This window comes from Rattus norvegicus, chromosome 18 (genome assembly GCF_036323735.1).
Source record: "Rattus norvegicus strain BN/NHsdMcwi chromosome 18, GRCr8, whole genome shotgun sequence".
NCBI classification, from domain to species: domain Eukaryota; kingdom Metazoa; phylum Chordata; class Mammalia; order Rodentia; family Muridae; genus Rattus; species Rattus norvegicus.
The window spans coordinates 76,114,154-76,141,131 of record NC_086036.1 but is presented as its reverse complement, the minus strand read 5'-3'; the positions used below and the strand labels follow the sequence as shown (position 1 = coordinate 76,141,131).

General features: G+C 49.6%; 1 protein-coding gene and 1 long non-coding RNA gene across 4 annotated transcripts in view; one reads left to right on the top strand and one right to left on the bottom strand.

Moving 5' to 3' along the window:
- Nucleotides 1-11,889, top strand: part of Ctdp1 (CTD phosphatase subunit 1) — a 64,162-nt gene extending 52,273 nt beyond the window's left edge. Inside the window, exon 13 of one of the 2 annotated variants that reach the window (NM_001414395.1) lies at nt 11,073-11,889. In NM_001414395.1, the coding sequence (NP_001401324.1) occupies nt 11,073-11,214 (142 nt within the window). In that variant the 3' untranslated portion in view covers nt 11,215-11,889. The remainder of the gene's footprint in view (nt 1-11,072) is intronic. The other variant, XM_006254943.5, reaches the window with a different exon arrangement.
- Nucleotides 4,717-26,423, bottom strand: LOC103694249 (uncharacterized). Of its 2 annotated transcripts, XR_005496432.2 has the most exons (4): nt 21,005-26,423; nt 14,227-14,330; nt 8,872-8,995; nt 4,717-8,016 (listed from the first exon to the last, which is right to left on the bottom strand). It is a non-coding gene; the product is annotated as an uncharacterized LOC103694249 (long non-coding RNA). The 2 variants fall into 2 exon arrangements; XR_010059744.1 differs by lacking the exon at nt 21,005-26,423 and having other exon boundaries at nt 14,227-16,461.
- Nucleotides 26,424-26,978: the final 555 nt, after the last annotated feature.

Here is a 26,978-nt window from a genome sequence, read left to right as displayed (position 1 = left end):
CCTCCTCTTAATGACTAGTTGGTGCTTTTTCAGTTGACAAAATGGTCTCATCTCTGCGAAGTGTTTCTTTAGCCTGTCACCTGGTTTGCCTCGTTCCACTGCACGGCTGCTAAATAGCCCGCGTGCATAGCTGTGGAGGGAGCTGGGTTCCTGGCGTCACAGTGTAAAAGTTCACCTATTTTAGTAAACAAATGAGGGACCTACTAATGGGAGGTCCCTTATTCGCCACTAATTTGAAGTGAGTCTCTGGATATGTGGTGGGCTTCCTGGTCTGCTCTGTTGAGCCTCGTATGCTGTTACTGGGTGGTGGTAGGACGCATCCTCAGCGAGTTAGCCAGCCTTTAAAGTGTGCTTTAGCAGATTGACGTGGATTTATGTAAAACTCAGAAAAACACTACAAGGTATGGACTAGAAGATAACCAAGTCAAGTGTCCCAGCCCTGGCCTTGCCCTGTTGACATTCTCTAACTCCTGAGTTACATTTTCACTGTTAAGAGAGAAAGACTGTGCTTTAAGCGTTTCCTTGCTCAGTCCTGCCAGTGTAGCCATTTCAGGGTTAAATTATGGGACTGTGTAGCATTTATTCTGACCTAAATCATTCCATAACCACCTTTGGTCTCTTCTTGACCTGATAATTCTCTGACTTGTATTTGCGTAATGTGTGTGCCTGCCTGTGCAGAGAATAGCTGAGAACAAAGTCACATGTGTCTGTTGTCCTCTCAGAAACAATGTGCTAAGGGCCCTTTTAGAAAAAATAGAAAAAAACAAAAACATGGCTTCCTCAGTGTCGGTGTATACATACACAGCCATATGGCATTCCTGTGGGCTTGATGTCATGTGACCTACTGCATCCATGTAGCCTTGGTGACGTAGCCCCATAGCCATAAAATACCCAGTGAAAGTGCATGCTACCATATTAGGGGACAAAGGGACTAAGCCCCACTGCACTCGGCGCTCAGCCCTTGGATGTGAATCCACTAAGCCCACGTGAGTACAGCTGCTTTCTGGCAGAGAATATCGTGCTGTCCTGTGTCCTTGTCCAAGAATTCCATTACAGTAGGCCCTTCAACCCAGATGCCTTGCCCTATCCCCTCTCTCAGGGTCTTGTCTTATCCCTAGCATTGTCCTTTGTGTGGTCCTCACAGCCCAGAGTGTGCTGCTGGCTGTACCACCTCACCAGCATGCTTTGTCCATAAACCAGCTCATCTGAGAGAAGTACCGAGCTCAGCAGTCTGGCAGAGCCTCCGTTCACAAAGAAATGCAAGCGAGATACATCCTCAGGCTCTCATCTAGAGCTCAGTTTCTGGTGCTGTTTCCAGCGGCTGTGTGATGTGCAGACTGACATGAGGCTCCTGGCTTCGGCGTGAGAAAGCGGAGTGAGAGTAGCAGTAGTGGTGTTTACATCGGTGCGCTCTCATCTGGCCTGCCCTTTGACCATTCTGTAGTGAGTGCAGCACTCAGAAAGAATGCTGTGACTGAGGTCCAGTTACCAGCAGCAACTGGAGATGGGGTGGCTTGTAGAGGGCTAGTCCTAGCCCCATGGTTAGTGGCTTGGGATAGCTGGGATCTCGGCTGAGCAGGATTCAGGGTTGGCTGTGCAGTTAGGAAGGAGAACTTTCCAGACTCACTGAAATGCTGCAGTCACGTCACACTCAGAGAGACGAGCAGGTTCTGTACTAGGTCTTTGTGCAGGAGTCATGTGTTTTGGTAGATATGTCTTCGTGTCTGGGAAGACAGTAGGGTCTTAGGGAACGTTGGGGCCAGCCGTGGGGAGGGAATCATGGCGGATTAGTCTGCTCTTAGGGTTAGACCCCTTGCCCCCAGGTGAGCCTGAATGTAAGTGGGCTACATGTTCTAACAGTCTCTGCTGGACTTTCAGTCTAGACAGAAAGACATGGAGCTGTTTCCATAGACCTGCTGGAGCCGTGCTCTCTCTACTTGTCCTGCTCATGGTTGCCACCTCTGGTTAGAGAGGTCACATCCAAGCTGCATCTCTAGTCTTAATTCTGTGTGGATCTGGAATTAAGGAAGCTCTAGATTCTCAGTCTTGGGTATAGGGGACGCTCTTCCCTTAAGCTGAAGAGAACCACAGAATGTTTCCCGGGGGGAGTGGGGTGGGCAAGGCTCTGGCCCCTGCTCTGTCCCTTGCTCACTGGGCTCTTGGGCACATCCCTGCCTGTATTTTATCTACTCTACACCCCCATTTTAACATTATTCAATGAACCCAGGCTGGCCAGGGTCAGGATGAGTCCTCTAAGCAAAACCCACCTGATTTAGGAAAAGGCATTTGGGTGTAGCTGGCCTGTGGTACAGCATTCAAGATGGACTGGGCTGGCATTTGCTCACGTGATCACTAGGGAACAGGCCTGTCAACTCACTAGCTCCTTGGGTAAGAGCTCCTGTTTCTGTCATTGCTACTCTGATTGTGACTAATTATTTTGGAACTTAGAGGGGGCAGAAGAACAAATAGCCCACAGTCTGAAGGAGAGTCTGCTAGCAAACACACAGGACACCCCTCACCTCCTCTGCTCATTCCTCACCCCCAAGACCCATGTCATCCACAGCAGGTCTTGCAGGGAGTGCTGCAAGTTCCCTTTGATGCCATCGTGCACGAGCTGCCTCTGATGGATATGGTGGCCAACAGAGCCAGCCCAGCCTCTTAGAAACTGGACAGGAAGGTGGCACTCTGGATGGGTCCAGCTCCCATCAGCTTAGGGGTCTCACATCTCTGCCAGTGTCCTAGTACTTCTGCTCCTGTGTGTGATGAACCCTTGCAGCTGAGGTGCAGGTTTGGTGTGTCATGTGGTTCCCAGCTTGGCAGCACTTCCTGTCAGACTCATGCCGCCACGCTGTTCAGAATCAGCACCATTTGAACTTGAAGATGACTAGCAGAGGAAGGAGGCCATATTATGTTCCTCTCTACCGAGAAGTGCTCCTTCCCATCTCACAGCAGGCAGGGCCCTTGCACTCTCTGTACACATTCCCTAGGTGAGAGATCCAGCACGAGCTTGCTAGGTGTCTGCCACCCAGTAGGGTGATCACGCGGTGCACCATGACCTCTCATGACCTCTCAGGTGTGGCCCCTCATGGCTCCCTTCCCTTCCAGCAGGAGCGTTTTTGGGGGTGTGTGAGGGTCTATGGCCATCAGCTGTCAGGTTTGAAGTGCAGCGTGATGGTAGTCTGTTCCTGGAGGTCCTGGGGAAGTGAAGGCAAAGCCCACAGCAGCTTTGCAGACCACACGTAACCCTTGGGTTATCACCTAGGGTGATAGAGTCTAGGGCATGTTGATCTCAAGGTGACTTCTCTGTTGGTGCTCCACACATGCTGGCTCTGAGGACCTGGAAGCAGCCTGGGATATGCCAAATGGACACAAAGCCCCAGGCAGGCCCTGCTTCTTATCTGCCACTGCCCTAGGAATGACAGCACAGACGGAGCGAACACAGAATATAGCCCTACCTTATAAAGGAATAATTCCATATACAAGTTCCCTCTCCTGGTCTTGTCTTCCTCATTGAGAGCATGTGGTTACCATGGCTAAGACAGTTGACCAAGCCTCCCCCATCCCTTCCTTTCTCTGGAGGCTTCCGTTAGCCCCAACTCCCACATTTAGATGGACCTCAGTAAGCACTGCTACGGAGATGCTCACACAGAACTAGTTTCGGCAGAAGAAGATTCTCTGGAATAAATGTCTAACGACTTCCCTAGACTTGCCGGCACTGATTTATATGACCCAAAAGTTCAACGTGCCCCATGTAAGATAAGAAATCCACACAGACACAGCACAGCAAAAGTGTGAACATGGAAGATTTGGAGGAAACATAGGGCAGGAAGGATGGCCAGAAGCTGTCCAGTGAGGTGAAGGTGCTTTCAGGCAGGGGAAGACTTCCTTGCCAGCAGGAAGCCCTGGCCCTTTAGACCAAGAGCATACTTCTCCAACAGTATTATTCAGGCAGAAGGAAGTACATGGCAGCCGTGGTCAGAGTGCTGTACAGTTCTTCCTTCTCCCTGGCAGTTACCCGTGCACACAGCTGTGCCCGCGGGCCCACGGCACACTGAAGTGCTGCATGCCGTAGAGGAGGTGGGTGGGGACCTGCAGCCATGAGCTCGTAGCTGTAGCCTCACGTGTGATGCTGGCTTGCCCACGTTGCTCCCCCTGTGGGGGAGGGCGGAAGGAAGCTCCGGGTCTTTGGACTGCTGTGTATGGAGAAGTCTGGCCTGAGTCAGAGTATCTGGGCTAGCAGGGAGGAGGGGCAAGAACCACTCAGAAGCGCTTCTACCCAGGAGACCTGCATCCCCTGCGCTCGTGTCTGAGCGTCCAGGCTCTCCAGAGCTGAAAGGCGAATGTCTTATAACACACGCGAACCATGTCGTGCTTCCCGACAGCAGCTTCCGTGCTCTACCTGTTCAGAACTGGACCTCCACATGCTAGGACGCACCTCTCAAAGTGTGTGTGAATGTGTGTGTAAGAGAAGGCACACATTTGTTCTCTACAAAGTTTTATCTGTGCGCCAAGTCACACTCTTTCGTGCGTGCATAGCCACAGGAACCAATCTTTTGATTTGTGTTAGAAACCCTTGCATCTGCTTGTGCAGCAGGCCCAGACCCATCCCTGCTCAGTGAAGACAGGAGTAAACTGGCTAATACACACCACCACGGACTACTGCCGCCCTCTCTGCCAAAGAAACCACACAAGGTGTGATCAGGGCGTCGTCAGTGCACACTTGAGATGCCAGTGACTCTTAAAGCATTCGACGTGCTGTAAAGCAGCACTGTGTTTATTAAAATAGTTCTGCATCTTTTTGAATAATAAACCTTGGTACTGGTCCATGTATGCTGTGACAACAGTGAATCCAGAAAGCTGAAATATTGGGGAGGAAATTTACATCTATTATTCATATTTATATCCTTCTACCACATTGAATTTGATATGCTGTTTTCAAGCTTTCAGATGTTCCAGAATTAAATCTGCTAATATTTCTCTATGGAATTGTGCAGCTGGTTGTAAGAACAAAATATAAATATTGGATGTTACACTAAGAGGAAGCGAAACATCTCAGTTGTAGACATTTATTGCTGTGGCCTACAGCTGTCTGTTTGTAATTTTTGAGGTAATTTTTAATTAACCTAAATTTTCTTGTGGTGTATTTTAAACTGTAGTGCTGCAAACATTGCTTTAGCCGAGTGGAGCCTGCGCTTCACTTCCTATGAAGCTCTGCCTGGGTCTCTCATGCTGGCCTAGTCCGGCTGTCCATGCTAGGAATCCTCACTGAAGATCTGGCCTGCTGTTCTCACTGTGGACCTGCTCGCCATCTGTCTGTCTCCTCCTCCCATGGGCCTGTCTGTTTCCCTTGTGGTCTTGTTGGTTCAATCTGTCTGTCCTCTTCTGGTCTTACCATCTCTGGGGAAGCCATGTGCTCTGCTGCTTTGTGTCCATGGAGTCACATCCCAGACACATGTCCTCGTGTGCTGCCTGATCCCTGTGTTTCAGGAAGAGTCACTTATTCTAAAGGTAATGCAGTCCCTCTGATCTGTCACCATGGCTCAGACACTGCCCCTGTGCTTAGAGCCTATGAGAGTCAACTCCTCGAGATTCAGACAAATAAAACAGCACCCACCAGTGTGCTTCCTGTGGGCATTACAGGAGATAGCGCCCACTAGAGCTGAGCGGTGACTGCCTGCACTCTCGTGGGGCCAGTGGTGTGGGTGCTACAGCTTAGGCCGCCCTAGGCTGCCCAGAGGCTGTGTGGAAAGAGTCTTATCAAGCCAGTGCCCTGCAAGTGAGAAGAAGCCTGTTTACAGATTGCCTCCAGTGTCTATCCTTTCTCATTTAAAATTTAAATTAGTTCATCTTTTGGCTTTTGGTCAGAAACAGTACTCCACCTTTACATTCCTTTTACTTATACGCATAACTTTTAAAACCAGTTAAAACAGTAAAAATTTTAAAAAACAATTTGACCTTCACAGGATTTTCTAAAGGACAGAAAAAAGTGGTGTTTATACTCTGCCTACTGTTATCAGAGTTAAGCTTAGTGTGGTGGCATATGAGTAATTCCAGGGAGGCAAAGGCCAGAGGACTGAGAGTCCCAGAGCAGCCTTGGCTACTTGATATCCTATCTCATGACCTCTCCCCATGAAGAAGTTTGTATTAAAAAAAAAAAAAAAAAAGTGCTTAAGGGAATAAACTCTCCACAGCAAAACCAGGCTGTGTGGCTGAAGTCTGTGCAGCAAATTCCAGGAGGAAGTAGGAAAATTTTCCAAAGTATAAACCAAATTTCCCTGCCTTCTCGGGGGTGGGCTGGGGAATAGGGGTTGGCACTAGAGAAAGGAGGAGGCCCAACAGTGCTGACCCTTGAACTCACTGGGAGTCAGTTCCCATACAGAACTACACTTGTGACTGATGGCAGTCCAGGAGTCATGAAGTGTGTGTTGCTGCTTGACAGTGGAAAGTCACCAGATGGCACCAGCATTTGACAGTAGCCATCTCTGTCTGTGTGAGCTTTTCTCACAAAGAGTGAAGGTCCTCCTTCGGTCAGTGTTGCCCGCTTCCCGCAGTCTCCCCCTCACTGTAGCAGGCACCCAGTGGAGGCACATGTGGTGCTGCTGTCCTCCCCTGTGTGGTCTCCAGGATGTGGACAGTAACACTGGAAACAGGCTCAGGTACCTTCCACATTTTTAGCCTTTAGATCACTTTGTCACTGTCTTTGACGTGGGTTTCTGTGGCATTCTCGTCTGGTGGTTGGGTTCGGGTTTTGTTCTGGAGTCGAGTCTCACTGCGTAGCCTTCACTGCCTGACACACTCAGAGATCTATCTACCTGTCTGTCTCCCAGTGCTAGGATTAAAGGCATGGGTGCTTCACGTGCGCATCTTTGATGTTTCTGTCTTTAGTTTTTAGGTAGTAAAATGTCTTTCCATGTAAGTGTATTGTGACCGGCTTCTGGTTAAGCATCAGCGTTGTTTGCTGGAAGCGGTGTCTTCAAAAGAGCCTGACGTAGCTTGTGAGCTGGGGCTTCAGCCTGTGCAGTGGCCTCTAAGGCACTTTGCAGTCTTAGGTTCTAACACCTGAGGGTTGGGCCATCAGCTTTTTACTGTAGACTTCTTCCCAGCCATTCCTGGTTTTTTTAATGTACCTACTGTCAAGACGTACTGGGTCTGTTAGATTCACTGAAGTTGCCATGTTGAGGTATTGACCATTCTGTGTTCTCCTGAGTGCTCTGTGGGCCACCACTAGAATGCTTGCCTGCCGCGAGGCTATCTCTCCCTGGCTTTAGAAAGGTGTTGTAAGGACCTGTTCTTGTATCTTTTGCTGTATTTCTCTAACCTTATTTCTCCTGATCCTTCCTGGATCCTACCAGGGACCTCTCCCCCTCACATTTACTCAGTGTCTTAGTTAGGGTTTTACTGCTATGAACAGACACCGTGACCAAGGCAGTCTTCTAAAGGACAGCATATATTTGGGGCTGGCTTCTAGGGTCACGGGTTCAGTCCATTATCATCAATGTGGGAACATGGCGACATCCAAGCAGGCATGGTACAGGCTGAGCTGAGAGTTCTACATCTTCATCTGAAGGCTGCTAGCAGAATACTGGCTCTCAGACAGCTAGGATGAGGGAGTACATGCCCACAGTGTCACAGTGTCACACCTCCTCCAGCACAGCCACACCTTCTAATTGTGCCAGTCCCTGGGCCGAGCATAGACAACAGTCAGGACCCTCTAGGCTCTGAGCTGCAGACAGTGTGCGCTGAGCTGTCAGTTTTACTGCCGATGACATTAGCAGAGTAAGGATCTTACCAGTGGACTTGCACGCTCTCGTGTACTCCAGAGCACAGCCACGTGGCTTCCGTGTCAGCCCATCTGCCCAGCGTCTCCTCCTGCCTGAGCACTGGGCACTCATTTAAACAGAAAAATGCAGCAGGCCCTGAAAGTGGGGAGGCGGCTGTTCTGTGCTGTGCCCCCGTCATTGGCCACACGGTCACAGCTGGGGCTGCCCATCCTTGTGCTTACTTCATCTGAAGATGCTGTTGGGACAAGGAGCATGAAAAGAACAAGACACTTGTGAGGGTGAATAAAAACTATTTAAAGCTTTTTGAGCATGGATGGCAAGAACGAGTTTAAAATGTATTTCAGAATCTGGTGAAAGTTGTGCCAACTTCTGCCGGCTCTGAACTTCAGAATCATGGGCTCTGTACCTCCTTCTCTATTGCCACAAGACTGAGTGACCTCCCCTCTGGCTTGTCTTCATGTGTGTGTACACATGCCCACTGTTAGCCTGTGTCTACACATGTGGTCAACACTACACTGATTTCAGCCAGGCTCGTGGGCAAGCATGTCCCCAGGATCCCCTGTCCTCCTCCCCAGCCCACCCCTGGCTGGGATTATAGATGTGCGCCATTGTGACAAACTTTACACTACAGCTAGGGGTCCAAACTCAGGTCCTCCTTCTGCACTTTACTCTCTGACCTGTCCTGTCCTGCAGCCTCCTAGGCGTTCATCCTAGACCAACATTTCCATCACAGGATGTCCTGCAGGTGGGACAGAGCAGACGTGGGTCAAAGCAGTTGTGTGTCAGCATGCCGCTGGGCCTGTTGGCATTGAGCTCTTCCACCCAGCTTGAAGAGGAGCCTCCTACATGGGGAGTGAGGTGTTCTGTGCCTAAGTTGCTCTGATTTACATTTCTCAACAACTGATGCTTGCTGCTGCTTTGAATTTTGGTGGCTTTGTTCACTTGTAGTGTTTGTCCTCTGGCTTAATTGTTGTCCTGCCATTTTTAGTGTCTCATATACTGTGTCACATACATGGCCAAGTGTGCACCATCTGTCTTGTAAATCCAGTGTTTGCAACTTTGTGATCTGTTTGGTTAAACAAATACTCACTTTCCTACAGCTAAATACGGTGTTGAGGAGGTTTCTTCTTGTGCTTCAAAAGGTTTCTTTTTGAACAGTGGGTCCTGATCGTCCCTCAGACTTCACAAATGGTGCTGTGCCGTGATCTCTGCAACTGCCAAAGAAAGAAATCCCAGCTCATACCTTACTCCCGACAGGAAAAAGTAACTCAGAGTAGAACAGACCTAAAGAGGACTGAAGCTTTCAGGAGGCAGCCTTTGTAGCCATGTGTTACACCCTGAGACTTTGGCAGCTACATAGAAAGTACTGGCCATAAATCAATGGGTAACCTTTGTTTGTAAAAAGGAACTGTAAGAAACCAAGAAGGTGGCTAGCTCCGGATGGACGGTTACAGGGATGCAGACCTGAGAGCCTCCAGTCTTCCAACAAGGTGGGTCCCCAGACCCGAGCACTGAGAACCTGTGCACAGCCTAATATCCGCAGAGGTGGGAAATGCAGCCATAGTCACTGGGTACAGGAAAGCCACCGTGAGACTTGGTACACACTGGTTAGAATAGCAGAGACAGAAACCAAGCTGTACGCCCCAGCCACAATGGAAGTGGATTGGTGGGTTTTGTAGGGAGCATCAGGCAGCTCCCACAGGTGGGCAGAGTTTGAGGTGTGCCTGGCAGCTCTGTGTTCCTGTGTCTGCTGCATGGAAACCACCTGAGAGCATGCTGTGTGACCTCGAAGGCCTGAGCCTGGGAGTGAGTGCTCTGTGTTCTTGGGCTGTACCCCATGTGTAGAACACAGCTAGGTGTCGGCAGGGCCGAGTGTTCCCTTGTCTCCACAGGCCCCACCCCACCCCACCCTGCCAAGGTGTCCTGCCCACACAGCAGGCTTCTCTGTCACTCAGTCAGCATGGCTGCATGGGACCAGAGGTGCAGGGTGCAGCTGAACTGGCAGATGACCTTGGATAAGTCAAGAGTCTCATGGAGGTTTACGGTTGACTGAAGTGTCATGGTTGTTAGTGTTGAAGTCACTAACACAGATCCTGTGAGCCAGCTGGAATGGGCTCTGTATTTAGACAGTCAAGGACGGTCTTGTCTAATGCCTCCTTCCACTCACCATCTCACTGTACCTGCCTCACTTCCCTAACACTAGCATCAGCAAGGTCACATGCTGCAGTCTAGGTGTGTTTGCTGCCACTGTACATGTTAGAGATGTGCTACATATATGTGTGGATGTTCAAAGAAACTTGTTCTGTGGCCACGAGTACAGCGTGTTTTCTCTTCCTCCCAGGGATGGAACTGGGGGCTGATGTTGCTGTTCCCTCTATCAGGGTCAGATCAGTTAGGTCCCTGTGTGTGTGTTTATAGTTACCTGTCTGTCTGTCTGTCTGTCTCTCATATGTGTATATATGTGTATATATGTATATAGGCTATACAGAGGTAAACCTCAGAGATCGGGTCACCCTGTCTCAGGCTAAGGAAAGCAGCCTGCTGAGGGCGCAGTCGCACGCTAGTTCTGGTCTGCAGACTCCCTGGGAACAGGGCTCAGGGCTTGGAAACGCACTGCTGTTGGATAGTCATACAAGGTGCGGGTGACTGTTTAGTGAAGTCACTGGCCTGAGGAAATGGGTTTTAAAACAAGGCTCAGGCTGCACTTGGTTGCCTGGAGTGACTTTGGATTCCTTTTCAGTGGCTTCACCTTGAGTGGTTGTGGTAAAAGAATCCGGCTTTGAGCCTTTATCTGGTTGTTCCTCTGTGGATCTTACACATGTCACAAGGCCGCCGACTGACAGCGTTGGCCATTTCTGTGACTCAGTCTTTGTAGAACGTGGCATGGCACCACAGTGTCATCCCTTGTCACTGTGTGGTGTTGCTCCAGCTCTCCATGCTCATAAGCATCGTGCTCTCTCCCCTGTAGTGTGGGAGCCACCCACCCCTTATGGCTTGTTGGGTTAGAGGCAGCTGCGTATGTAGGTCTGGCCTACTCTCCTCGCTGTGGTCTCTGCTGTTCCAGAGCCGTCACCTGCAGAATTCCTGTCAGCGTCGTAGCTTCATGCATCCGTGCATGTTCCTGAGGATGGAGATGTGTTCATTCCCTCCCCTCGAGATGTAGCCAAGTGCAGTGTGTCCTCATAGCATGCCCTGCCCAAGGCAGTGGCCATGGCGTCTGTTTGTGCTGCGGTGATTAAGGGCTGCAGGCTTGCCAGTGTCTCACAGTAGCTGCTTCTCTTCTCTCTTCAGAGGCCACAAGAGAAAACTGAATGAGGAAGACGCGGCCAGCGAGTCCAGTGGGGAGTCCAGCAACGATGATGAGGAGGGCAGCAGTTCGGAAGCAGACGAGATGGCCGCTGCTCTGGAGGCGGAGCTTAATGACCTCATGTGACTTGGACCCGCCCCATACCAGCCCTTGGCTTGGGTCCTTTTTCTCCAGAAAAACATATATTTTGCAGAGCTCCACATACAGAAACACATTATTTTGCAGAAATAAGTGTTTGTAAGAAGTTTTACTATAGGAAAATCTACTTTTTTAAGTGACAGTGTTCTGAGGAGTTGGTGTGCGATGCCAAAGAGCTCACAGGGCCTCCCACGCAAGCATGGATATGTGATGTCTGGTCGTGTGGTGAGGGCCTTGGGGGCTTCCCTTTGAATACTAAGCATATTTAGTGTGAGGACTGGGAACCCAGGAAGATTTAAAGAGCAATAGAGCAAAACCTGGCACCTTGGGCCTTTTCCACAGCTGATGCTGTCAGAATTTTGAAGGATTTTTAAGTAAAGCAGCAGTGTACATATGTGTGTACAGAACACCGAGACTCACAGGCAGGCCTGAGAGCCCCAGCCCCCTTCAGTCCCTCGGCGGCTCCGCGGATGGCCTGGAGGTCCCGGCTCGTCCTTGTCTGCAGCCTGGGCTGCCTGGGCCATCCATAGCCTGCCAGTGCGGGCAGTGTGATAAGAGCTGGTCTGTACCGCCCTGAAAGAGGTCTGATGTAAAGTTTTTGTATATTTCATATTCCGCCCACCAGATTCTTCTTCCATTTAATAAAATCCTTTTTGTAAGTTGTGTTGTCTGGTGTGTGGCAGCAGTGAGCAGCGGCCCTCTCTTCAGGTTCTCTCTCAGCAGCTGAATGCCGTGTTGGGTTGGTTTACCAAGCCTGAGCTTGTCAGAGTTGGTAGAACACAGCGGCCCTGTCTTCAAAGCTGTCTGAGCAGAAGAGCCGCGGTCGTCTCTTCACAGCCTGTCCTGCTAAGCTGTGCTCGTGGAAGAAGTCCAGATGCACATTGTGTCCGTGAGGTCACGTGGATGCTCCAGACCGTGGACCGTTTGCTCCAAGAAGACAACTGCCTACCACGCAGGAAGGACAGCCGACTGCAGCCGTGAGAGGCTCTTAGTCTCTGCAGAGCAGGGTGCAAGCTGCCAGCTCCAGGCGGCGTCACAGACTAGAGCTCCCTCTGGTTTAGCTTCCACTCTGCTAGGCTTCCCCGTTCCCCCGCTAAGATGGCCATGCTCTACCCTGAGCGATGTGGACAAGGAAGTGGGCCTCACCCTCGCCAGAGCCTCCTGCCCGGCTCACTGGGTGCCTTCGTTTACTCCCACAGCAGTACCAAAACCTCTTGTGTCTTCCAGTCAGTGCCTCCTAGGAAACAGTAAATGGGGCAGGAAGCCTCGTTGGCAGACGGACACTGGGATGCAGGTGAGGACAGACCATTAAGATCATCTTGGCACATGCCAGACCAGCTCTCCTGGCTTTCTGTGCCATGTTGATACACATAGTATCTTTCTGCCTTGCTGGTGCACCCAGCTGGGCTGTCAGCTACTGTTAACTCCTCCCCCCAGGCCATGTCCTGGCTATCAACCACTGGTTGTGGTCAGGAATCTAGAGCTGAAAACGGAAGCCAGGGCCTTTGGTATATAAATGTTGACATTAACTATGCATATAATTTCATCCATTCCCAGCATGCACCAGATGACCAAAACCCCTTTAACATGGCCCCAACCCCTCCTGGCCCAGGAAAGCGAGTAGGAAATCTGCTGTAGCAGGGGGCTAGGCTTTGTCTGAAGCTGAGGAGCATGGACCTGCCGCAGGTGATGAGCCCGGGCACGGCTGACTCAGCCCACCACCACCTGTTTATAGCTACACCCATGGCTTCACTGTCCTATTGGAGGTGGGGCCTAACACCAAGGCAACACACACTGACGGACTGGAGCCGCTTAAACTCGGCCCATTTCAGTTCTAGCTGCCTTCGCACATCAATGCCATGACTGGACCAAGCACAAAAGTGGTTTCCACAAGGTTTTTAAGAATTCCATACTGACTCCCACCTGTCAGAACTAGGCATGTCCTCTGGTAGGTGCCACTGCCCACTAGTCCCCTGATCTGCAATCGTCTTGGAGACCAAGCTAGAGCTGGCTGCACACTTGTCAAATAACAATAAAAGCCTGGCACCAAGCCAGGTGTGTCCGTGTGTGTGTGTGTGTGTGTGTGTGTGTGTGTGTGTGTGTGTGTGTGTGTGTGTGTATTCTGTACAATTGTTCAGCATTGCTTTTCTGGTTTTCAAGGACTTAGTTTTGATGCTGGGAAACCACTCTGTGTCCCAGCAGTGGTTTGGAGATCTTCCTGTCGGTCACAGTCCCTTGCACTTCATTGTGTCTTCACGGTGAGCTTTCCACCTTAACATCCAACTTGCCAGGCCAGGTTCGAGTTCACGTTGCATGAAGGAGACCTTGCCTCAAGGGCATGGAATGTGTCACACCTGAAAACACTCAATCCCACGTTGTTCTGTTGTTGCATTTCAGTAATAGGACCAAACCCAGAGCTTTGTACATGATAGGCAAGTACTCTGCCACTGAATCCCACACCCGCCCCCCAATACACACACAATTCCCACCAGGTTGTCTAAGTGGAGTTGAAATTATCACATCAACCATACCTTTACACTCTAAGGAGCATTCAGAGTCACAAGTGGAGGCTTTGAGCCTAATTTTCTCCTGAGACTCAGCTCTCTGAAGTGGTTTTCCTATACACCAAATTGCTCACCTTTAGGGAATGCTACTGTCACAGTTAATCTTCATTCTCAACGAGACTGAATTTACCTAGGAGGTACTTCTTTGTTAGTGTCCTGGGGAGGGATTTTTTTCCTAAGAAAGGTTTAACTACAGAGAAGAGAGCCACCCTGAATATGGGCTGGGGTCTTAGACTGAACAAAAGAGAAATAAAACTAACTGACCAAAATCATCTCTGGGCCCCCTCGCTGCTAATGCAATGTGACCGGTTCACCCCCACTCCTACCCATGGAGCTGGAGCCGCTCTGGCTACCACACCTTCCCTGCGCGGTGGAATGGACCCTCAGTACACGGGTTAACAATCTATTTTGAAAACTAAGACATTTCTCATCTTACCTTGGGAGTGTAACTGCTGGCCAAGTTGGAAGACTTTCTTGACCACCTTCAGGTTGTGGGAGTCTGGGCACCAAGCTTCAGCAAAAACACACGGTGTGTCCCTCCTAGTGGAAAATCACAAGATGAATCTGATCTGATTAAGGTCCCATGCCCTCTGCCAGTAAACAATCAACTCTGGTAAGCAGCCCTGCAAGGCCGAGTTGCCTGCGGATCCCTATGTCAATGACTGCACCTGGAGTCAACTGAAACCCACACAGGGCACGGCACACCTGCAAGGGGTTCTTCTTGATTGGATCATCTGAAGACGGAAGACGGTCTTCCCTAAATCTAGGTCATGCCTTCTGCCAGCTTGCCCTCACGCTCCCTAGCAAAGTCATGACTTCTCTGGGAGCCCAGCTGAGACAACCAGCCTCGTGGATGGAACAACTGCCAGGTTCTTGGCCTTCCCATGAACAGCTATTGCTAGAACTGGCCAGACCACAGCCTGTAGGCCATTATAATATTTTAAATATGGATGTATACATACACATACACATAATATTACATATATAAACACACATACATACTATCTTTGAAGAGGTCTGGTTTTTATCACTCGCTTCCAGCAGTGTATCTTCCTCCTGGGTTTTCTAGGGGATTAGACCAAATGTAATTGTGCGTGCGTGTGTGTGTGTGTGTGTGTGTGTGTGTGTGTGTGTGTGTGTAAAATGTCTAAGGAAAGATACAGTGTGATGTCACACTAACAGAATTTTAAGCAGGTGGGTATTTGATTAATTAAAGAGTTCATTTCTGGGGTTGGGGATTTAGCTCAGTGGTAGAGCGCTTGCTAGATCCTGGGTTCGGTCCCCAGCCCCGAAAAAAAAGAAAAAAAAAAGGGTTCATTTCTTTTAGGTACAGCTGTACTTTAAGGGTTTTTATTTTAAATATTGAGGCATCTATGGATAAAATGTCTGATTTTGCATTAAAACACAACGCAGGAGCAGGCAGAGTGCCGGCCTTCTGAAAGTTGGTTCATGAACAGCAGAAATCCTGTCTATCTTGGGATTTGAAATGATCCATAGGAAGAAGATAGTAGCCATGTGAGTTGGTTGGTTCTGTGAGTCAGGATTTCTCGGTGTAGCCCAGGCTGTCCTGGAACTTGATCTGTAAACTAGGCTAGCCTCGAACTCTGAGGTCCTCCTACCTCTACCTCCCAAGTACTGAGATTAAAGGCGTGTGCCACCACCTCCGGGCTATGAGTTTTAAATTCATAAAACTAGGTAAGAGCAAGCCTTTGCAATCAAATGGATGAGACTGTCCCGTGCCAATCCAGATAATCCTTTAAAGTCACTGGAACTGTGTGAAGTCTGGAAGCACGTGGTGCCACCTTCGGATAGACTTCTGGAAAGACACGGTCTCCGACAGACAAACTTAGGAACCTTTGCCAGTGCTGGGGCAGAGGAGGGTGGGCTCAGCAGTGGCCGCCGCCATAGGATTCACAGTTCTGCCCACACAGAGAAGACTCTTCGGTGGGCCACAACTTCGTGATTCTTGGGACAGGAATTCCACTTCATCTGCATGCCATTGGTTTGGTCTGTCTTCCGAGCCCCGTGGACTAGACAGATGACTGTGGTCTTCTCAAATCAGAATGACTACCGGCCCAGCCGTCAGTCCAGCCTCAAGGCAGCATGGGTGCCATGACTGTGAAAGATGATGTTTCAGATCATCTAGGACATTTTTAGCATTGTTTTTATAATTTTACTTCAGGATTTCTTTGGATGTAACGTCTTCGTGCTGATTTTTGTTTGAGAACAAGCCTGCATACATGAATCCTTTTAGCATAAATTGCCCTTGCCGTTGCTTCAGCTGGGTTTTCCTGGGCCTTGATGGAGAAGCTCAGTTCCCACTGTCTGTCACGTCTCACATCTTCCTCTCCATGTGCTCTGCCCCCAGGTCCTGGGAGGACATCCCAGGACATTTCTCCTTACACTTAATGGGAGGGCCATGAGGGCTCTTCCTCCCAGGCAGGATTGGGAGCTCCCTCTGCCTGACCCCTCCACCCTTGTCTTCATGACACTCCTGCTGCCTTTCTGCATCCTGTGGAGAAGGCGAAACTCTTTAGAAGTGTTCTTCCCTGGTCATGACGATTCAGACTGGACAACATCCACCAAGTCTACACACACACACACACACACACACACACACACACTTTTCCCAGGTGACACTTTTATTTTTGTTTTTTGTTTTTGTTTTTGTTTTTTGTTTTTTGTTTTTTTCAGAGCTGGGGACCAAACCCAGGGCTTTGCGCTTGCTAGGCAAGCGCTCTACCACTGAGCTAAATCCCCAACCCGGACACTTTTATATAGGAAAAATTCTGAGTAGCCTAAAATGGATGCAAGTTCAGCCAGGTTGCAGGATATAATATCAGTATAGAAAAGCAAGTTGTGGGGTTGGGGATTTAGCTCAGTGGTAGAGCGCTTGCCTAGGAAGCGCAAGGCCCTGGGTTCGATCCCCAGCTCCAAAAAAAAAAAAAAAAAGAAAAAGAAAAGCAAGTTGTGAGAGGCATGGTGGCCCTCCCCTGTAATCCCAACACTCAGGCACTGGGCTTGAAGAGCATACTTGAGGCCCATCTGGGTCGTGTAATGAATTCAAGGGCAGCCTGGATGACAAAGCCAGACCCTCTGCGAACAAGGTCTTAACAAATGGTACTGGGAAAGTTGGACTGTATATGGAAAGCAATGAAGACCTCTCCCTCACTCAAAATGGAACAAAGGCCTAAATGTAGACCTGAAACATCGAGACGTGAGAGAAACATAGGTATAAACCTTCATGCACTGCATCAAAGATGTAAGTGTGGTTACTACCGCACCTGAAACCACAGAGTAATGGTTAAGTGGGGCCTCATCAAGCCCACAAGATTTGTACAAAATATACCATCAAGAAATTAAAACGCAGTCTATAGAACAGGAGGAATGCAAGGCATATCTTTTATAAGAATATAGTGTCTAGAATTTGTGAACTATCTTACAACTCAACTATAAAAAGGCAATCCAATATAAGAATAATTGATGGATCTAGTCATTTTTAAAATGTATTTTTTGAAATGTATATGAGATAATAGACACACACACACACACACACACACACACACACACGCATGACTAATGGACAGATTAAATAAGACTCAATACCATTAACCCAAGAAGACTAGGGGGCTCAAGAGATCGTTCAGTGGTTAGAGCTGCTTCCTGACAAAATCATGAGGACTGGTTTGAATCCCACATAATAAACCAGGCATTTCACAGACACCTGCAACTCTGGCTCTGAGCGATCCCATGCCATTTCTGGGCTCTATATGCACACAATTTCTCTCTCTCTCTCTCTCTCTCTCTCTCTCTCTCTCTCTCACACACACACACACACACACACACACTCCTTATCACACTCACAAGAGTTGACAAATGGGGCTGCACGAAGTGTAAGAGCTTGTGCACAGCCAGTGACAACCAGCAGAAATCAGAGTGACCACAGAATGGAAGAAAAGCTTTGGCACCCATACGTCTGACAGAATTAGTATCTACAATATATAAAGAACTCAGAAAAAAAAAAAGGTTCTACCCCCCCCAAAAAAAACTCAGACAAAATAAATTCTAACGAAACAGTCCAATACATGAACAGATAAAAATGAACGCACAGTTCTCGAAAGCAGAGGCAGTGCCCAGTGTCTTGAGCCATCTGACGCCCATGAAAAGAACCTTAATCAGAACGGCTAACAACAAGGGAGTGGGTAAGCTCCAAGATGGTGCCTCAGTGAATTTTGCCTAGGGAAACAACAAATGTTGAAGAGCACGTGGAGGAGAACAAAAAAAAAAAAAAGACACACGAATCCATCGTTGGGGCGAAGGTAAAGTAGTGTGGCAGCCATGGACATAATGTCGGTCTCTCCCCCTTAAATATCCTATGGCTCAGCTATCCCACACCTGGCTGTGTTCCCAAAGAAATGGAGGCACACCACAAGAGATACTCACACACACCCATGCACATTACAGCGCTATTTACAACACCAACGTACTGCCGTCAACCTGGGTACCCTACACAGATGCATGGCCCCCAGATCCAATCCCAAGTACCAATAAATAAAATAAAATAAAATAAAAATAGAAAGGTAAAGAAAGTGTGGCAGTTATACCCAATAGACCCCGTTTCACAATAGAGAATACGACCTTACTAACACAAGAATGAAAACAAACAGAGCTGGAAACCGTCCCACTGAGTGGAGTGGACCAGTCTCACCTATTTCCTGTTTCCCTCTCCTACATACAACATGCTAAGGACTAGCGGGAGGACAGAGAGCGAACGGGAGCGAGCAGTGGATGACTCTGCTCAGTATGAACGGTACACTTGGTGATGAGGTCATTAAGAGACCAGGCTGTACAATGACTCTGTGCTAACGGTGATACAGATGTCCCGTCCCTCAGAGAAACGCAATGGGCCATCTTACTTAACCTTAGCTACAGCAGTCAAGTAGTTACATCTGCCCGGTGGTTTTATTCTAGAGACTTTAAGATTTTTTTCTTAATGATGATGTTTAAGTAAAGTTCTTGTCTTTCATTTTCCAGCTCCTAGTAACCATCTGCTTCTGTCTCTTATTGTTTTGATTTTTTTTCCAGAAAGTCATATAAATGAAATTATATATGGTGCGCTTGAGATTCGTTTCTTTTTTGAGAGATGGCTGAGAACAGAGGGTGTGTCATCTCAGCCTACGCGTCCCCTACGTGGGTGGTTCCTCCCACATCCCAGAGTTTCTGCAGGCCCTGGCAGCGTTTTAGCTCCGAGATCATTTGGTTGTTACTAGTTTCTAAAAATTCATGGTTTATGTTTTGCCATGGAAAAGGAGAAGCTGGCAGCGGGCACTTGAAGCCAGGAGGCTCTGGATGTCTGGATCCGGCATGGCTGGGAGGCTCACAGGGAATCTCGGAGCCCGGGGGGAAGAAAGGTCCGCAGTCAGAAAGGGGTTCCCGGATGCGTGGTACCAAAGTGGGCCACCTGGGCAAAGGCAAACCCCCTCGGGGTTACCATAGTGTCTGCCGGGAACTGTTCGCGGGTGCTTTCTTTAAATGGCTCAGTTCTCCAGAAAGTGTCAGATATCTTAAAAGTCGAGGAAAAGCAAAGCGATAACTCGCAGCTCGAGCCCAAGGCAGGAGGAAAGTGTGGGAATGAACGCCGCCACTTCAGTCTCTATTCAGAGCGGTTCCCGGGAAGGCGCACCTTGATCATCCACAGCAGCTGTCTCCGTGGCTGATGCCTTGTCACTTCTGCGCCACCACAGATTGCTGAGACTTTCCAGCTGCCTGTCCAATCAGAAGAAGAGACTGTGCGGATCCATTCTGCATTTCCCAGAACTAGAGCAATAGCGTCCACGCAAGTGGAGCCTCATTGAAGATCAGCAAACGAGCCTCAAACCTCCGTGAAGGACTCTTGCTATCTGGGCAGCGTCCCTAGGTAATGCCTCTAGACCCTTGGCAGCAGGCTATCCCGGGACCCCAGATCTACCCTAAGCACTGGGGCTTGTCTAGTTATGTTGGGGAGTTAGCCACACACCCAGGTGACCTCTACCTCTGTGCCAAGTGGGACAAGAAGTAGTACTTCCTTTAGCAGAGCTCACCCACCCCATTCCTGCCAAATTAGTTTATTTCCCCTCTCCGGTAATGGAGTCTTTGCCTCCGTCTCCCTAGACACCAGAAGTCCTGAAAGGACCATCTTCTCCCAGCCTATGACTCAAGGGTCTCCGCAGGAACTAGGGTGAAGGAGCTGGAGAGATGGCTCAGCGATTAAGAACACTGACCCCATTTCCAGAGGTCCTGAGTTCAATTCCCAGCAACCACATGGTGGCTCAAAACCATCTGTAATGAGATCTGGTGCCCTCTTCTGGTGTGTCTGAAGACAGCCACAGTGTACTCATATAAATAAAAAAAAATAATAAAGGAACTAGGGTGAAACTGAGCACACAACATTCCAATCTGCAGAATGGGCACATTAGCAGCAATATTGGTCTGTCCACTAAGTTCAGGAAATGAGGCACCCCTAGAACAGAGCAGAGGAGGCCCTTGGGGAGTGAAGTCCTGTGTGAATATATATACTTTTGACTTGGGCACAGCCCAATGCCTCAGACCCATGCAAATGACCAAGCCTTCCCCAGGTGAGACTCAGGGGTAACAAGCCTTCCTCTGGGGTCCACCGGTGAGCAACTGACAAGCGTGTACAAATATTAGCAGCTGCAGCTTCTTCCTCCTGGGTGCCTACGGCTTGAGACTGCTCACCTACAGACCCCTCCTGTCAGAACCACTCTACTCCTCCTCCTGGGCTGTTCCCAACAAACACACCGAAGTCCTGCGTTGTGGTGGTGGTTGGTCTGTCCATCAGAGTGAGCACAACCCACCCCAGCCCAGCTTTTCTATACATGTCTGTCCTTTCTTCATTCCCTCACTGGCCCAGCCAGGTTTTCAGACACAAATTGGCCGGAACCAAAGTGAGAACATGCCAATGGCCGTAAGTCTGGGGTCCTACTGAGGCAAGACTTCTCTCTCTTGTATTTCAGATGTTACCTGCTCCCACTACCCTTGTTAATTCTGTGTCACTAACATCACCCTGTCAGCCCTCGGTGGCTCCATGTCCCTTCCTGCAGGGATAAGATCGCCTAAGACCTCCTGCCTCCTTCCGTCCTTCTCTCCCAGTACCTGGTCGGTCCCCTGAAGTGGCACCCAGCTTTGTACGTCCATACTCCCAAGTGCGCCATTACCTACTGAGATGTGGTAACCTCCTCCAGCTGGAAAAGCTACGGCCCAGCTTTCAGGATCTGACTTCAGGTGGCCCCCGGGAGCCTCGCGGAACAATGGGCGCAACTCCATTTTCTGTTTATAAGGATTTCCACCTTCGCTTTTCAGTTGCTGTGAAGAGAGGCCATCTCCAAGGCAACAGCAGCAGCAGCAACAAAGTATTTAACTGGAGCTCAAGGTTCCGGCGGGCGGTAAGGCCCATGGCCAACCATCTTGGTGAGCAGCAAGGCAGCAGGCGGACGTTGAGCCCGAACAGTAGCTGAGGCAAAGAATGAGGCAGAGAATGAGAGCTCACTGGGAACAACAAGGGTCTCTTAGAACCTCAAAGCCTGTGGTGATAGGACCGAGGGTGGAGGGTGAGAGGCGACAGAGTCATGTGATGTATCCCAGAGACATCAGAGTGCAGATCTGAGTGTACTGCCCAGTCCCTAAATCCTTAGCCAATCATAGGTCAACATTGAAAGCCCTGCCTAATGAGGTAACTCAGGAGTGTAGGGAGTATCATCACCTGGGAGGACTTCTGTGAAAATGCGGGAAGCAGCCACCTCCCTGGCCTGGATTCCCTTCTGCTGTCTCACCAGTGTGCTCGGAGCTAGTTTAGATCTAATGCATGGCCGATCAGGCCTCTTCAAAGAGCCTATGGCACCTCGTTCTCCATCCCACTTCTTTCCTTCACAAGGTTGACCTCTACATCCCCCCTCCACAAAAACTCATACCCAGTGGCACCTCTTCCAACAAGGACACACCTCTTAATCCTTCCAAAACAGTTGCACCAACTCCAGACTAAGCATTCAGATACATAAGCTATAGGAGCCTATGGGAACTGTTCTCATTCAAAGCACCACATGTGCAGTATTTTATAGGTCACAAACAAAGCAGTTAGCACAGCTCTTGAGAGGCAGACGACTTGATGGATGAGTGACCCTGAAATAATTTTATCCATCCAAAGCTTCAAAGCTTACATAGTACTGACCAGGAGCCTAAGTTCTCATGAGCAATTGACAAATGCAGTCCCATGCCAGGTATTTCCAGTCAGCTCTAGCCAGGACTGGTCTAAGTCCAGTCACGCCAGGCTCTAGGCGGGCACGGTTGGTTACAGTATGCCACCTGTGTGCCATGTGGCACCACACAGTTAAGTCACTGCCCTCCTCATTAAACATACAGCGAGGGTGGGCCAGAGAGGGAACCCTGGCTTGTGGCTAGACATTGAACATCTCTACAAAAGCTCTCTGTAGGCAGACTACCCAACCCCTGGATCAGAGGCTGTGTTAGCATGAGTCCAGGGACACAGGATGTCCCCATGAGGAGAAAGTTGCTATTCCCTCTCACACGGGACTTCACTTTTGGTTGCCCTCAAGGATATAAAGAAGCTATAACAACAGGTCAGCCAGTGGAAGAGACGTACAACTGAAGTAGATAGGTAACTTCAAGGAGGCCAGCGAGGAGCTGTGGATGTCCTCCTGGAAGTCTGATTACAGGGCTAAGGACACTTGTCCCCATTACTGCCACATCTAGCAAGACACAGTCAACCATTACAGTGATGTGCTCTTCTCTGTGGCAGACTACAGAGAAACTACGGCCTTCGGACTGGCATCATTGTACAGGCTGGACAAAGGTCACTGCATTCTCCAGTCAGGAGTGGCGCAAGACCCCAGGAGTGGAGCTCTCAAGGCAAAGCGGAGAGGTTCGATTTACCTTAGGCTCCACAGATATTTTCCCTCAGGCGTCAATCTGTGCTTCACGAAGGTGAGTTTAGTTATGGGGCACGGCTTCTCAAACCTGTGCATGAATCATCAGTGGGTTAAGGTGGAGGGTTTGTATTTCCCTCAGGACTCAGTTGGCGCTAGGGCCACTAGCACAGAGTATCCTGAAGGAACAGGGTGAGGACTCTTTAGTCTTTGATCAACAACTAAGCCACAAGGCCAGTAACACAAAATCGGGCGGCCTCTTCCGTTCCTCTGCTTCTAAAGCCATCAGACAGGCCGCCCGTCATGTATACCTCTTAGGTCCTAGGACACAGCCCCCAAGGCAGGATTCAGGAGATCTGTTTTCATACCCAAGACACCCCCCCCGACCCAGGGACACAGAGCCCCTGGCTGTCCCAGCTCTAGGACTAGCTGGACTAATCTAAGAGTCCATGGGACCTGGGCATTCTGCTAGGAAACGCGAATGACTGCAGGTTGTTGGTCTGTAGCTGCAGAAGAAGGTGGGTGTTTCTGTCTTTTACTTCTTTGTAGGTTCTCCTCCCCACCACCACCATCCTTTTCTACCCTTTCAAGCCCCCTAACACTAGATAGGAGAGGACTGGCGAAGGGCATTGAGTTCCTTGGGGCAAGTTTAATCTTCATTGTCAGGATATCTAACTTCTTCTTGTTTATTCTTTGTAAATGACTACTTAACAAACCATGACCAACGGTGAACCAACAACAACCCACGGTGCCTCTCGGGGCCCTAGCATGTATACACCCTCTGAAAAGTCCCACGGTTCATCACCCAATCGTAGAAGCTGTCTGCAGCTGGCCAAATCACACCCCTGTTAGAGCACGAGGCAAATCAGTCAGCAGCTGTGGACGGTCTGAAGCAGCCCCGTATCCCACACCTGGGGTTCAAGTGAAAACGTTCTTATAATATTTTTGGGTTTTCTTGGTTTTTTTGTTTGTTTGTTTTGTTTTTTGTTTTTTTTTAAGAAACCTAAACGCCAAACTTGCCACCACAGGTCTCCTTCTCAGGGGAGCCGCAGACACTGTGGTCTCTGATAGATGCAAGGCTTGACCACAGGAGGGCACATGACACCCAGGGAGACCAGGACCCAAAAGACAATTCAAGTCCTGGTTCCATCTATCTAAACTTTGGTGCACGCTAGTCACCAACATCCACCTCCCATACCTTGGCTCACTGAAGTTGACCGCAAATCCAAGCTTGGTCTCCTTGCTTTAGTCTCTTTTAGTATTTTTATTTTTGGCTTGGAAAACGTCCAACGTGGGACATTGTTCTTGGAATCTGCACCCAACGTACGTGTGTGTGTTTGTGTGTGTGTATTTAGAGTGTGTGTGTGTGTGTATGTGTCTCTGTGTGTGTGCACGTGTGCGTGTGTGTGTATTTAGTGTGTGTACGTGTGTGTGTATTTAGAGTGTGTGTGTGTATGTGTCTCTGTGTGTGTGCACGTGTGCGTGTGTGTGTATTTAGAGTGTGCGCTCACAGCACCTAAGCACACGGACTCTGAGCCCATGGCACCAGCTAGGTCAGTGTCCTCAGGTGTCTGCTCAGGGAGGGAACAGGCAGGTGCCTCTCCTCTCCCGTGTTGATAATTTCACTTTTCCATTGCTCTTGGCTTCTGACCCCAGACGGCCCAGTGGAGCTTGAACTCTGTGGCCAATGCTGACACGATATAAGCTGGCCAGTGTCCCGCCCCAGGACACAGAGCCTGGAGCTGTCTGGCTCCTTGTTCTCTACACTGGAATAACACGTGATGAAATGAACGTCTTCCTAGGACTGGTTCTAGGCTGAGAGCTCACCACAGTGTGGGATGACGGGATAAACCCCGTCAGCCTGTCCCTGGAGAGGCTCTAGAGAATCCTGGTCACTCTCCAGGATGCTGCTTCCTGACTTCCCACTTCCCTGGAGATGACGGTGTGTTCCAGAAAAGTCAGTCCAGATTTGTACCTGGGGAACAAGGACGTGGTACGGCGTGGCTTCCTGCTTACCACAGGCCTAGCTGCATGGGCCTCAAGGTCAGGGCTGGCCAAGGGCTCAGGCCTGGTCTCATGTCACCCTGGGGCAGGAGGGGCCTTGAGGAAGCCTCCTTTACTCTTCTTCTGGAGGGCAGGTCCCATGTGCACAGTCAGCCTGAAACCACCTATCGATACCCCTGCCCGAGGCACTGGTCACCCAGTAGGCATGGTGTGTGTGTCTTCACCTCGAAGCTATCCATGTGAGCAGCCACTGTTTATGACGTAACGAGAGGTGTGTGGATTGGGGCACTTGGGGAGCAAGTGCCGAGAGCTCAAGAGAAGGAGACCGCGAGATCCCCTTACCGGGAAAGGAAGCTCCCTTCACCCAGACCCTAGAGGAGCTGCAGCCCCAGACACACCAAAGCTGCAGAGCCAGCACACCAGGGAACCAATGCAGGCTCATTCAAAGACTAAATCGAACGGAAACCCCACGTGGCTGTTTGACATCACAAAGGCCAGGCGAAGGGGTGATGACGTAATGGCTGCTCTCAGCTTCAGGACCCCCAACCCCGCCCCCAGGCCTCCTGAAGACACTGCCTGAGCGTAAGGAATGTTTTTCTGTGGCATCTGTGACTCGTGAACAAGTGTTCGGAAAGCATCCGTTCAATTAGTGCTGGCATCGGCGACTACAGATTGCACCATGTGTCGGTTTTGCTCACAGAACGCCATGTGGCGGTGTTTGTTCCCGGCCGTGGGCTGCACGGGGAGCTCAGTGAAGGGCCCACTCTGCTGGCTGGCTAGCCCTGATGTCTCAGTGGGAATGTGTTTGTGTGTCTTTTCATACATGCCCTGAATCCCAAACCTACAGGGAACAGATAACAAATTAGAAGCTCTCACCATGAAGTCACGGGCGCCCGGTTCTGTGTGCAAATTTCCTGTAAAGACGCTCAAAGTGGGGGGTGGGGTGTCGCATGATCTTGAAGGTGTTTGCCTGTTCTAATACGAAGCCGTACACAATTCGGAGAAGTCAGACAGCCGTGAGGTAACCTTTCCCAGCAGGGACAAAGAGGTCTTCTCTCCTTCCTACTCACTGACCTCGGCGCTGACCGCAGTGCTAACAGCTCTTTGTCATCTCCGTGACTGGCTGCCACCAGCCTTGACCCACAGACAACTCTGGAATTCAGAGCCTCACTGAATGGTAAGGCTCAGTTCGCATGACGAAGAGTAGTTTGGGGGGCCAGGTGAGACGGCACAGATGCCTGCCAAACCTGGAGCCCGTGTGGTGGAAGGAGAGAGCCAACTGCCTCAAGTTGTTCTCTGAGTTCCACATATGTCCTGTGGCATGTGTGGGTATGAGTACACACAAAATACTTGTAAAAAAATAATAACGGTAACAGTAATAACAACAATAATAATAATAACAACAACAAGAGTTTTTGAGGCAGGGTTTCTCTGTATAGTCCTGGCTGTCCTGGAACTCACTCTTTAGACCAGGCTGGCCTTGAACTCAGAGATTTGCTTGCTCTGCTTCTTGAGTGCTGGGACTGCACCATCACTGCCTGGTAAAAATAAATAAATAAATAAATATTAATTAATTAATAACTTTTTTAAAAAGTAGCTGGTGTTGGTAATCTGTCTAAGCTCCACCCCCACAGCTACCTGGGAACAGCCAGGTATGCTCCGCCCCACGGCTGCTTAGCAACAGCCAGCTGTGCTTGACCTGACTATAAAGAGAGTTGCTTGCCCCTCCTCTCCCTCTTACTCCCCTCTTGCTCTCTCTTCCCCTCTTTCCCTGTCCCTTCTCTCCCCAACCCTCCCCCTTCCCTCTACATGCCCATGGTGGGCCTCTTTTCCTCTCCTCCACTCTTCTCTCGTTAAACCTCTCCATGTGGAACCATGTTGGCTCGGTGTGTTCTGTCCCGGCATGGACTGAGATTTAAACCCTAACAGCTGGGCACCCCCTGGATCACTTTTACTCTTGAAGGCTGTGCTTCCTCCCATCGTGTGGCCTGGGATGATGACACTCTAACAGATTAGATTCGTCAGGGTCAATTCTCCCTCTAATACTCACATTGGTGGTTTCTAAACTTGGAGCGAGAGGGTCATGCCCCTGTGTATATGTATATGTATATGATGTGTGTATATGTATATATGTGTGGTTTTTGTGTATTCCTGTGTGTATGTGTGTGTTAGGGTGTATGTGTGTTTGTGTGTATATCTGTGTGTGTCTATGTGTGCTTGTGTGCATATCTACATATACATACCC